The sequence below is a fragment of the Mytilus galloprovincialis genome, chromosome 8, assembly GCF_965363235.1.
Source record: "Mytilus galloprovincialis chromosome 8, xbMytGall1.hap1.1, whole genome shotgun sequence".
NCBI classification, from domain to species: Eukaryota; Metazoa; Mollusca; class Bivalvia; order Mytilida; family Mytilidae; genus Mytilus; species Mytilus galloprovincialis.
In genome coordinates, this window is record NC_134845.1 from 64132323 (window position 1) to 64145447 (window position 13125).

Sequence of the window (13125 nt, forward strand, 5' to 3'; positions counted from 1 at the left end):
AAACGTATATGCAACCGTCTCTTAAAACACAGTCCAATAAACTCATCATATATACCAGGATTGACATTTTATATTTACGCCAAACGCGTGTTTCGTCTATAAAAGAATCATCAATGAAGCTCGAATAAAAAAAAATTCAAAAGGCCAAATAAAGTACGAAGTTGAAGAGCATTGAGGATTGAAAATTCCTAAAAGTTTTGCCAAATACAGCTAACGAAATCTATTCCTGAGATAGAAAAGCCTTACTATTTCAAAAATTTAAAGTTTTGTTAACAGTTAAAACAATATAGTCCTTTGTGTCTATTTCAGAGAAATTGTTTGTTTCCATCTATATTCATACTATTACAAGAAAAAACTAAAAATCTATTAAAAAACAAACGGCAGTATACAAAACACAAACCTTACCAAAATCTTAGGATTATATCTGGTGTTTCGGAAGAATAAGCTTAACATAATCCCTACACACGTCGTGTTTTGTCATATACAGGTACAAGCCTGGTTATAGGTCACATTCGGTAGGTTATATTCGAGGATATAAGGAATGTGTTATGATTACGGGGGTTGGACCACATCCGTGGACAAATGTGAAACAGATATTCAATAACGGTCAACCAACTTATGATAGATCCGTTTAAGAATGTGTTCAACGTCATCCCTTGGAGCTCTTGGTTTAATAGCTACTTTGTCACCAGCAACACTCTATCAAGGAAATCATGATATAGGAAATGTAGGCTCTGAAATATCGTATCAATTGGGATACATATATATATTTATACTTCATAAGCAGGTGCTGCTGAAATTACATATATTGCTGCTTTATAGGAATAAAACGTTCACAATTGGGATGCTGGTAACATCTCATTTTTTCTCAACTGACCCTTATTTTCAGGTTGCCTCATTCTATTGATCGTATTGTACAAATAACAAATTTAAATTCAATTTGAAAAATTCATCATCCCTCGCGTGTTGTCATGAAGTTATGTTTCACTAAGAGACATGATATTGATATAGCAGAGTAATTCCCCGTCAAACTAAGACGGCAAAAGATGTCTTTCATGCCATTCAGGGTGTACCGCGTTCAATCACAGATACGAACCCCAAAAAATTAACTTTTCAAGTTATACTTATCCTTATAAGACTTCTAACCTCCTTTTCCTTGGAAAATTTCTAGATTCTCTCCTGTGTCCTATCATATCGCCTTATTGCAATCCAGTGTTTTAGTTTCAGTGTTCATATCATTTTTGAAATTCATTTTAGGGGGAAATTTTGTCATGAATTCAATAGTGTATTTAATAAGGAGACACACATATTAAACTTAAAACTACCAATCAAATTCAATACATACTTATGCACGTTACTGGTGTCTGTGCACTCGACTATTGCTTCTTGGGTTACATTAATCAAGAAAATATAATAGTCTAAATAATGCATTAAAATATAAATAAGGCCGTCACAAAAAGCAAGACATAGGCTACCATTAACTGGTTTATGAGAGTTGAAATGTATTTTTAGAATGCACTTTGGTCAAATATCACTTAAATGGTAAAGACTCAACAATCTAAAACAATGTCTTAATTTTAAGAGCAATTCAGGAATCCAATCAGGTGAACATAACATGTTCATAATTATTTCACAGCAGATTATTTGAAGATTCGAAAAAAATCTTAACTTAGCATTTTATTGAACAGAACGTAGCTTCATCTTTGTTGACATATATGCCCTATTCCCGAAAATGACTGTTTTACTGAGAGTGGATTCACATTGCTATAAGACGTGTCACGAAATTTTTTTTATCCAACATTCATGTATTTAGTTTTGATGTTATTTATTTTCTGGTTAGCATGTCGAAATGTACTATTGTATTGTTAATTTATGTATTTCTCTGTCCTGAATGTCCTTACATTTATTTGTACTGTATTCAATGGTCATGTAATTGTTTAATTTTAGTGTTACATTCACATTTCCATAAAAGTGCGAGGATTGGCTAGCTTTACACCTGCTTTTTTAATCTGCTGATATTTTACGACACTAAACAGTTATTGTCTATGTATATATCATAGCTATTAGATTTGTCTGTATGTAAAAAGTAAAATAACAAAAATACCAAATTCCGACAAAAATTCAAAACGAAGAGTCCGTAAAGTCATGATTTTTCAATGTTCTTCTATCTAATCACTCATATGTTGTAAATTGATGTATACGAAGTAATACACGATTTAGTAGAAAATTCAGCTTTTCTAGTATCGCTTCGATAATATCGTCTCTCATTTGTGATACATTACTGAATATGTTGTCATATTCATTGCAGACATCTGTTCTCTAATCGTCCTGACTATGCATAAAACACTGGTCATTACGCATTCAATATTCAATCATTCATCCAATATATTCTTAGATATAGTCATATTGAATTCGGGCTTGTCTATCAAAGAACATATGTTGACTTGAAAATGATTGCATATGTGTGTGTGTGTGTGTCTTTCTGTTTATTATCATGACGAATGAATGTTATATATTTGCCCAGTTCGTTATTCGACATTCCATAAGTTAGCAGTCAATTTGATATTCAGACGTTACAAATAGTAAGAATGTTGGTGTTATGAAAAAATTAAATTGTATTTTTTTTTTCAGTTATCTTTTTGTGGCCTTAAAATATTATGGTTCTTTCTCCAAAGATAACAAGTTCCCAAATTATTTATTTACTTGATAAGTTGTCTATATTATTTCAAAACTCAACAGCAAAGAACGAAATACAACGAATTAGAGACCAACAAGTATACACAACACAACATTGAAAACTTTGAAACCCTACTTATACGGAAGGGTAAGCGATTCCTACTCAGCATGTGGCGACCGTTGTTTTTTAAAAGCAAGTTAAGGTTTACTTAGGGCAATTTTTTTTGGAAAATAAAGATATTTAAGATCGAATTATTATTTTTATTACATGTTGATTAATAGACTAGCACTCAATAGTTCTAAGGATTTTCTACTGAAAAAATCTGTATCTTAAGATGCCGGGATATATCTAGAAATTTGAAATTGGTTAGCTAGTGTCACGATTTATCATGTACCTTTATAGTTGCTTTTATATTTTCTCAAGCGATAAGGTAGAATGGGGTATGAAATTATAGATTTACCTTTAATCGAAATGCGCAAAGTTGTAACGACAGGTTAGGTTTATCTTGCTATGCATTCATAGTCATGGAAACTATAATAATAAACAAATCCGATACCTTATGTATTATCATTTATTATATTACTTAGAACAGACTACACATGTCAGCGGATAATTGTTTATGTACGGCGGACATTTCAAAGATCCGCATACGGTAACAACGTCATAAAACAGTTTACCATAATGTTGAGCCGCACCTCCAATAATGTATTCCGGGTTTATATCAACGCATTCGTAAGTCGAAGCAGCAGCATTTCTATACCCTCCTGACGATAAATATCCATAATACTCTCTCGTCCATCCGCTGTAACATCTATTCTTTCCCGGAATCATTATCACAGAAGTAGCTCGAGTCGTTCTACATAGTGCACATGGAACATCTTGACCATCAGCATAAGAGGCAAAAAAGTTATTATTGAATTCTCCACCGTATATTTGAGCAAAATTTGAACCTCTTGTTTTTAAATAGTTTGGATCTGGTGGTAAACACACACTCTCAGCTGCCGAGCCCGATACACCATAGTAACCCCCACCAGCATATCCTTTAAAAAAGTATCTCGATATATATTCCAGTTGATGCATATGACATGTATTAACATATACATATCGTAACAAATCAGTCATAGATGTAAGTCACAAAAAAAATAATGTTTCCTGTTAGTGCAACAAACGAGATTAGATTTTCAATTTGTACCAAACTGCTGATATATAATTATATCTAATTGTATACAGTGAAAAACAGTTAAAAAGGGGCATTACTCTAGTACGGAAAATGACCCACAATATGAACTCAATATGTGTGCTGTTGTCAATTTCTATGCATTGTGTATAAGTGTTATTAAATTCACATTTGACAATTTGATATTGTTTTTTATATCAAGGGTAATTTTGTTATTAAACACAAAAAAATGATTGACAGAGCAAATAAATAGAGTAGCCTGTAGTAGTTTTGAGTCATGGCTATCAAAATAAAGGTACCAACAGGCAGTATTATATTTGAAAATCATTTTCAAATATGGGGTTGTTGTTTATTGATTTGGTTCATAAGTGTTTTCTCGTTTCTCTTTCTTTTATATATATATTATACCTTTGGTTTTCCTGTTTAAATGGTTTTACACTAGTCATTTTGGGGGTCCGTCATAGCTTGCTGATCGGTGTGAGTCAAGGCTCCGTGTTGAAGGCGGTTCTTTGACCTATTGGATTTCTTTTACAAATTGTGACTTGGATGAACAGTTGTCTCATTGGCACTCATACCACATCTTCTGTCAACTGGTTAGTTATACGATAAAGGAAATTAAATTTTAAGAAACTTGAAATAAATAATATGCTAAATAAAATTAATTTCTTCACCTGAGTAAACTAATTCTGTATTATTTTTTGGACACTGCTTTCTTCCCCATCTAACATAAGTTGTTCCAAAATCTGAAATCAATGCAATGTTTGCTTGCTGATTATGGTAAATTTTTAATTAAAATATAACCTCTTTTTGAAATATTTTCGAAGAAAAACTTAAAGTTCGAATTTGATTAACAACATTTAAAAAAATTCTATTTCGGTCATCGTTTACGAAATTTACATTAGAGCTAACCAAAAACTTTCGGGAATCTAGTGAAGACATATTTTAAAAATAAATGTTAAGAATACGTTTGAGTACATAGTAAACATTAGATATATAAAGTTTTAAATGTCACTCAAGTTTGCATAAAAATACATACAAAATATTAAAAATACTCGATGTGGCAAATTATCGCGAATTATGTCAATTAAAACACGCTTGTCATATCCTAAGCCTTTAAAAATATGCATTGGAGAATGTGTATTACGAAAATATTTGCCTTTTTGCTTATTATCTATCATATCATATCATATAGTTTTGTTGTGGTAATATAACGTTAACATGTTATAAAAGTCAGCAACAACAAAAAAAAGAATGCATTGCTATCTTTCTAAAACGTTTCACATAATTAATCTTACGATTGATTTTAATTTTTTCTTCGAAGAAAAATTACACAAAACTCTTACCTTGAGAACTGCTAAATGACCCTTGTAATTGTTTAATTGTCTGCTCGTGTTGTTGGATCAATGTTTGTTGATGCTGGTTTGATGTCTGTTGTTGATAGATTGATATTTGTTGTTGATTAATTAATGACTGTTGTTGTTGCGTTAACGTCTTCTGTTGTTGGATTGATGTCTGATGTTGCTGAATTGTTTTCTCTTGCTGTTGAATAGTTAACGTCTGTTGTTGATTTTCAATAGATAACTGTTTTACCGTAGCATTTAATATTGCAACAATATTTTCTACTCGGTTCAACCTATTAATTAGTATGTCTTGGTCATCAAGCAATAACCTCTTTTCTTCCAATTTGACCATATTTACCTTAAAACAGAGAAAAAAATATAAGCAGACAATTCTACTAATCTGTTCCATGTTAGCTATCACATAATTCAACACAAATTGATTCTTATCATTCAAAAGTCAGAAAAGGTCACAAGGTGTCTCAAAATGTTATCATGCGTATGGCAACATATACGTTTGAAATCCCGATGAGTATATGGTGGTCTTGAGTTGTCTTCTATTCTTTTGGCAGGTAGCTGTTTCTTTTCTTTTGGCAGGTTGCTGTTTCTTTAACACATTTCCCGTTACCATACTCTGATTAAATGACTTATTTTTACCAGCTCATTAATTTTTCATGAATGTTCAAGCAGTTTTGTTAAGAATGTTACGACATTTAAAAACAAAGTACTGTGGATTCATTATTATTCGTTGGAAACCAGTTTTCGTGAGCTTCGTGGATACAAGTGAACCACGAAATCAAATGTTCAACGAATAACACATATTTGCAATTGGCTTTGAATACAGAGATTGACAAAACCACGAAATCAAATATCCACAAATGTGCAAGTTTTCAGCAATCAACGAAAATTGATACCAACGAAAATGAATGAATTCACAGTATTTGATTTGCTTAGATTTAAACATATAACCAAAAAGTAAAATCACAAAAATACTGAACTTAGAGGAAGATCAATTGGGAAAGTCCATTATCACATGGCAAAATCAAATAACAAAACGCATCAAAAACGAATGGACAAAAACTGTCATATTCCTGACTTGGTACAGGCATTTTCAAATGTAGAAAATGGTGGATTAAACAAAAGTCATTAAAATATTTTTTAAATAATATATGATAATGCTTAATATTTAGTTCTGGATAAATAAGATGCATTGTTAGTTAGGTTGGAGTTGCAAACAACGACCGTAATTTTCTAGATTTTAACAACGTGTCACGGTTCCAAAAGCGAATTCGGAATATGCCTTCCCCCGTTTTTAACAGTATCTTTCAAATACAAATAAAAATAAATCCTCTCATTTCCTGGTTGATGTACTAAAAACCCTTTTACATTTAAAAATGTCTAAATACGCTGCTGAGTTCTATCATGGGTACTACATGTTGTATTTATAATTTAAATCAGACTGTCTTAACCCCTGAAGAAGTTATAATTCGGAAATATGGAGGTATATGAAAAGATGTGTGAGAGGTCTTGTCAATGATACAGGCAGCTAATTCATAAATAGTCATGACATGTTACCTCGAAATTATAAAACATAATTGAATTCTCGAGCTCGTTCCCTTTTTTTGTAATTGTGATGTTTCTTTTGCACAATTTCACTGTATTTGTATACTATTAATCATAACGCGTTCGCTGTACCCGTGTCTGAAGTGACGTATTTGTGATTTAATGAAGGAAATTTATTTATCTTACCTCCTATACATTTCCAGGAATATGATTGGTTAAAAGCGTCCGCGTGCAAACCGTGTATATTTGATATTAGGTTAGTAGGGAGGCGGGGCTTATCTCATACACGGTTAGTAGTGGAGTTACGTCCCTTTATATTCCTTATTAGGTAAGAAGGGGGCGGGGCTTATTTCATACACAGTTAGTAATTGTGTAATGTCCCTTTATAAAAAACAAAACGGTACTGAGAAAAAATCTTAAAAATTCGAACAGACGAAGCAATTGATGATTAAGATTGAAACAAATTCATAAAACACATTTAAACCTTACAAGTCGTTATTGTTGGCATCTGTTTTTGTAGGATCAATGGAAGTATTTTCTTAGTGCTAACAGTATTGAAGACTTGCTCATTTTGAGAATCACTAGTCTTACTTTCACACGTTAAGATAGTCGGTAAGATAAATTCGTTTCATGTTGTGCTAGTGACGTAATACGGTATATATGGGGTCAGTAAATTCCATATGGGGATTCGAGCTTCGCTCTCACCCCATATGGAATTTACTGACCCCATATATACCGTATTAGGTCACTAGCACACTATGTAACTAATAGTATTAATGGTTAATTAATCAGTGATTTCGTTTCCACAAACTTTTTTAAAATATAATCTAAATTCTTCCATATATATCATGTATATATAACGAGTTTATTTCAAAGTTTAACTATCCCAGCAGAACAAATATATTTTAGATGGGATGAAACGTCTAAATTTCATAAGCCAAAGACTAGACAAAATAACATATATTTGATATCATTAGTTTTGAATTTAGTAATTAAAACATTCAGATCCTGCTCGACATGTGGCATCCGTCGTATTACTCATGTACGTACAAACCAAGTGATAAGTCTAATTCTATATGTCACATTTGTGGAAAAGGAGAACGGAATTTTGTTTACGTCATTGTTACGTCGTCATCTTTGAAACAGAAAATTCCAAAACAATCAACCACATTTTAACTTGTGATGGCGTCGTTTCCGTAAAATTTTTGAAGGGATAATTTTCAACGTTAGTACTAGGAACTCGTTATTAAAATTGCTTTATTGTGAGCAACAATCCTCTTCCAATGAAATCATGATAAACAAATCCTGTACTATCGAAAATGATATTTGAATATAAATAACTAAAAACACGACGTGAGGAACAGGGTTCCAACAATGTCTACCAACATTTCACTGAAATAAAAAAAATCGTCTAAAAGAAATAATCCACCATACTTTTCAATATAAAAATTGTAGCATGCGCTATACATTTATTACTTTGGAATACCATATAGCATATTTTGTTAATAGTGAACAAAAAGGTAAAAGATGTTACACACAGGAACAAGTGATCCGTATGCGTGAGTTTCTTATTGACAACATATTTGTTGAATTTGCAGGTAGAATTTTTCAACAAATTGTCGGCATTACTATTGGAACGAACTGTGCACATTTCCTTGCGACCTCTTCTTATTTCCATATGAGTTGGAGTTCCATCAGACACAAAAAAACAAGATGATTAAAAATGTCAGGTAATTTAATTTCACATTTAGATGATTATATTGATAATGTTCTTTCCATTAATAATCTTAACTTTTCTTATTGGGTTCTGAGACTATTTTAATTTTGAAACTATTCAATTTCCCCAAACTTATTAACACAATATAAACTTTGCGTGCATATGGGATATACATTTCCTAACTTTTTTGTTATTCAGATACTACTCATAATTTGTAAAACGTCACCAATGTCTGAGCAAAAGGTAATAAGCCAGGGGTATGCCAAAGAACTTATCGTTCTTTTTCTAAAAAAAATCATCGAAAGGTACCAAGACCTTGTTGATAAATATTCCGTATCAACTTCACAAATGACATCCGATGGTCTTAAAGTATAGATTCTGTGTACTGATGTCATCATAATAACGTGTTAAAATATTCTCTTTGGATGTTACTTTAACTGTTTAGTCAATTTTTGTGATATTCATTTGACGTGGCTCTGTACTTCATTCCGTCATTGTGTTATTTTGCTATGATATTTTTGTGGATTCTTGTCTTTCATTTTTGCTTACGAGCTTTCTCTATATGCCAGTTGGTGTCTCTTTGTCACATATTTGTTTGTTTTTATAGTTATTGAGATTATAGCACAATGTTGACTGCTGTACCCATATTGTGACATTTTTACCTGTTTTGTATTGTTTTGTTCACACATCATTGTCAATATAATGGAATTTTATTAAACTGTCACACAAGTGAGAGGTTTAGCTAGTTATAAACCAGGTTCAAGTCACCATTTTTACTTACGAAAATGTCTGTACAAAGTCAGGAATATGACAAGGGACTATGCGTTTTGAATTTTCATTGGAGTTCAATATTTTTGTGACTCTACTTTTAAAGGATGGTGCTTTGAAATGACACGTCGTAATCATTAGTTAAATGCCTCAACAATTGTTTCAAAAATAACCTTTTTGTTCCGGTATACGAAAAATAAATATGGAAGGATCTTATACCGTAATGAGACTTGTTTTCTCGGGGCTCTAATTGTCAAGCTGTGATTCAAAGCATTCATAAAACTAACGAGAAAATAGATTTTAATTAATTCTTTTCTTGTCATCTATCACTTAGAACAGACTACACATGTAAGGGGATAATTGTTTATATACGGAGGACATTTCAATGATCCACATTTGGAAAGAACTTCATAAAACAATTTACCAAGATGCTGATCAACGCCTCCAATAATATATTCTGGGTTGAGCTCAACACATACGTAAGCCGAAGCGGCTGCATGACCATGATTCCCTGACGCCAAATATCCATGATACTCCATCGTCCAGCCCTTGTAACATGTATTTTTTCCCGGAATCATAACAACAGATGTGGCACGTTCTGTTCTACATAGAGCACAAGGTACGTCTTCATCGTTAGCATTGGATGCAAAGAAAGCGTTGTCAAATTCTGCACCGTACATACGTCCAAAATCTGACCCACTAGTCTTTACATAATCTGGATCTGGTGGTAAGCATACATATTCAGCAGCTGCACCTGTATCAGTATAGTGACTTCCACCTGCAAAGCCTGTTATAAGAATGTAATATTAATATTGAGACATATTGCATTTATATTCTTCAAAAAATGTACGTTATAGTCTTAAATTTGTTAAAATTTATTTGCAATATTGGTGAAATACAATATTTTAAAATAAAAATTCTTTCTTTGTCAAGTGAAGACAACTATGTATTCTTTCTTGAAATAACCGTCACTAAGATATACTTTTGATATAAAACGTCCGATGGAATGTTCTAATAGAGTTATTTAGAATACACATTTTCACTCAAAGTTTGCATATTCAATAGAAAAATTCAACGATAGGAAAAAAGAGGCGGATGATAACAAATAAAACATTAACCCTCCTAAGTCGACGATATGACAGTCTGGACTACATATTAGTTTGCAGTGGCGCTTGATTCGTGATTACGGTCGGAAAAAGACCATCGACACTTTTTTAGTTCGGACCAGCAAACCGGTTGTCTTATCATTGGGGTAAAACAAAATTAATATTTGATTTTAAATTGTAACACTGACACTTATAATCGTAACATATTATATATTTTTTAGAATAACATGATACTGATTTCATTAACATGCTGACTCAACCAGATACTGAGTTCTTAGCAAATGTTCGTCATATACAAACTTCATATATAGGATCATAAACTAATTTTATCAAACTACTTCCAGTTGAAAACACAATGTTAACAAGGCACCACAGGAATAAGACTGGCAACTACAAGAACCTTAACCGTGCAATCCATCAAATTAACTTCATAATAATATTTACCGGAATATACCAATTCTGTATTATTATTTGGGCACTGCTTTCTTCCCCATCGTATATAGGTTGTTCCAAGACCTGAAATGAAGAAACTTATATTCGACGTATTGCAGATAGACCAATGGCAAATATGTTGAAAGATAGATTGTTAAAACATGAAACGGAGGCTCGTTTATCATTATATTGATCTCTAATAACTCGAGTTGATATTATTAGTTACATAGTGTGCTAGTGACATAATACGGTATATATGGGGTTAGTAAGTTCCATAAGGGGTTAAAGCGAAGCTCGAATCCCCATATGGAATTTACTGACCCCATATATACCGTCTTACGTAACTAGCACACTATGTAACGAATTTATCTTACCGACTATCTTAACGTGTAAAATTTAGACTAGTGACCTATCAAAATGAGCAAGTCTTCAATACAGTTAACATTAACATGATTAAGAAACTACTTCCTTTGATCCTACAAAAACAGATGCCAACAATGACAATTTGTTAGATTTAAATGTGTTTTATGAATTTATTACACTTTATCATCACTTTCTTCGTCTGTTGAAACCTTTAAGGTTTTTTCTCAGTACTGTTTTGTTTTTCTAAAGGGACGTTACACCACTACTAACCGTGAATGAAATAAACCCCGCCTCCTTATAACCTTAGATGGAATATAAAGGGACGTAACTCCACTACTAACTGTGTATGAAATAAGCCCTGCCTCCCAACTAACCTAATATTGAATATACTCGGCTTCCACGAGAATGCTGTTAACCAATCATATTCCTAGAAATGTATAGGTAAGATAACAAGCGATATCCTATTCTTACAAGTTGTAAAAACCTATTTCTCTAATGGTTACAACTCTAATTATGTTAAATAAAAAATTCCAATTATCGTTGATCTAGTCTATACCACATCCTGTTTGATTGCATATGTCATTGTCAGGTGTCAAACTTTAACATCAGAAAATTAAGACTTTTAGTGTGCTTCAGATTCTAATAAAATCTAAAAAAAGGAGATTCACTGCATGAAAAGGTTGATTTGGATTACTTTACTCATGTAAAGACAAAGATAGGCACTTTGTTACACTATATATCTCAATACCCATTATTTGGTGAATCAATACATGATAAATTTGCATTCGTACACTATAAATGCAAAGAAATTGCAAAATTATGCTAATCTTTCCTTAACTTTTAAACAAAGTTGAATGTAAGTAAAGACAACGGTCTTATAAACTTACATTTATAAAGTACTGAAACGTATTTAAATGTTAACCTTAATTGGTTGTTTTGTCGTCCGATATAAATAAACGAAAGGCCGCTTTTTACGTTGAATTTACAACATCGTCAAACATAAGCAAAGAAGACATTTGTATTTGCGTTCTATTCGCATAGTGTGTTAGATATATGCAAAGGTTTTCCATATATTTGCAAATGTTCATATAGCTTCCGAAATATATTTTAATATGAATCTCAGCCGTGCTCAGACGAAGACAAAGATATCTATCAATCAGAATTTTGGGGTTTGCATATTCACCGCATATGCATCATCAACATACTGTAACTAGTAACAACACGGATGTTGGGAAATGACACTGTGAGCTATTCTTTGACTTAAAAATTTTGTTGGCATCTTTTGTAGAATCTCTTCTTTACGAAAAAAAATCTTACTTGGAATGCTGTTAAATGAGCTTTGCAACTGTTTAATTGTCTGTTCCTGCTGTTGATTTATTGTCTGCTGTTGTTGGATTGTTGTCTGCTGTTGTTGGATTAATGCCTGTTGTTGTTGAATTGTTGCCTGTTGCTGCTGGTTGGATATGTTTTGTTGTGTAATCCATGCCTGTTGTTGAAGGGTTGATATCTGATGTTGCTGAATGGTTTTCTCTTGCTGTTGAATAGTTAACGTCTGCTGTTGATTTTCAGTGGATAGCTGTTTCACTGTGGCATTCAGTATTGCAACGATATTTTCTACTCGGTTTAGACGATTAACGAGTACATCTGGATCATTAAGCAATAACCTCTTTTCTTCGGTGGTGACCAAATTAACACTAAAACAAAAGAAATATATTAACCAAATGATCATACTTGAACTTCGTTCGTGTGCTTTGAAGAAACGATTGGATATAAATTATTTCTTATCAATCTAATGTTATGGAAGGTGACATAGACAAAGATATAAACAAGTTTACATGCATATGCCAACTGGTGCATGTGAACCCAACGATCTGGTTTGTACCATTTTTAAAAGAACATCTATGATTCGGCATACTTCTACATTTTCAATAATTGTGTAACCGACTAGAAATTTTTGAAGGCAAGCAGTTTTTTTATTGTGCATA

At 32.3% G+C, this 13125-nt stretch overlaps 2 protein-coding genes across 2 annotated transcripts; both read right to left on the reverse strand.

The window, feature by feature from the left end:
• Positions 1-3232: 3232 nt before the first annotated feature.
• On the reverse strand, positions 3233-5608 carry LOC143042369 (uncharacterized). The gene is made up of 3 exons (XM_076214653.1): positions 5198-5608; positions 4526-4597; positions 3233-3717 (listed from the first exon to the last, which is right to left on the reverse strand). Exons 1-3 carry the CDS (start codon positions 5601-5603, stop codon positions 3257-3259), a joined length of 939 nt encoding a protein of 312 aa, XP_076070768.1. The 5' UTR covers positions 5604-5608; the 3' UTR covers positions 3233-3256.
• Positions 5609-9405: 3797 nt separating this feature from the next.
• On the reverse strand, positions 9406-12916 carry LOC143042368 (uncharacterized). Its single transcript, XM_076214652.1, has 3 exons — positions 12458-12916; positions 10790-10861; positions 9406-10026 (listed from the first exon to the last, which is right to left on the reverse strand). Exons 1-3 carry the CDS (start codon positions 12867-12869, stop codon positions 9566-9568), a joined length of 945 nt encoding a protein of 314 aa, XP_076070767.1. The 5' UTR covers positions 12870-12916; the 3' UTR covers positions 9406-9565.
• Positions 12917-13125: the final 209 nt, after the last annotated feature.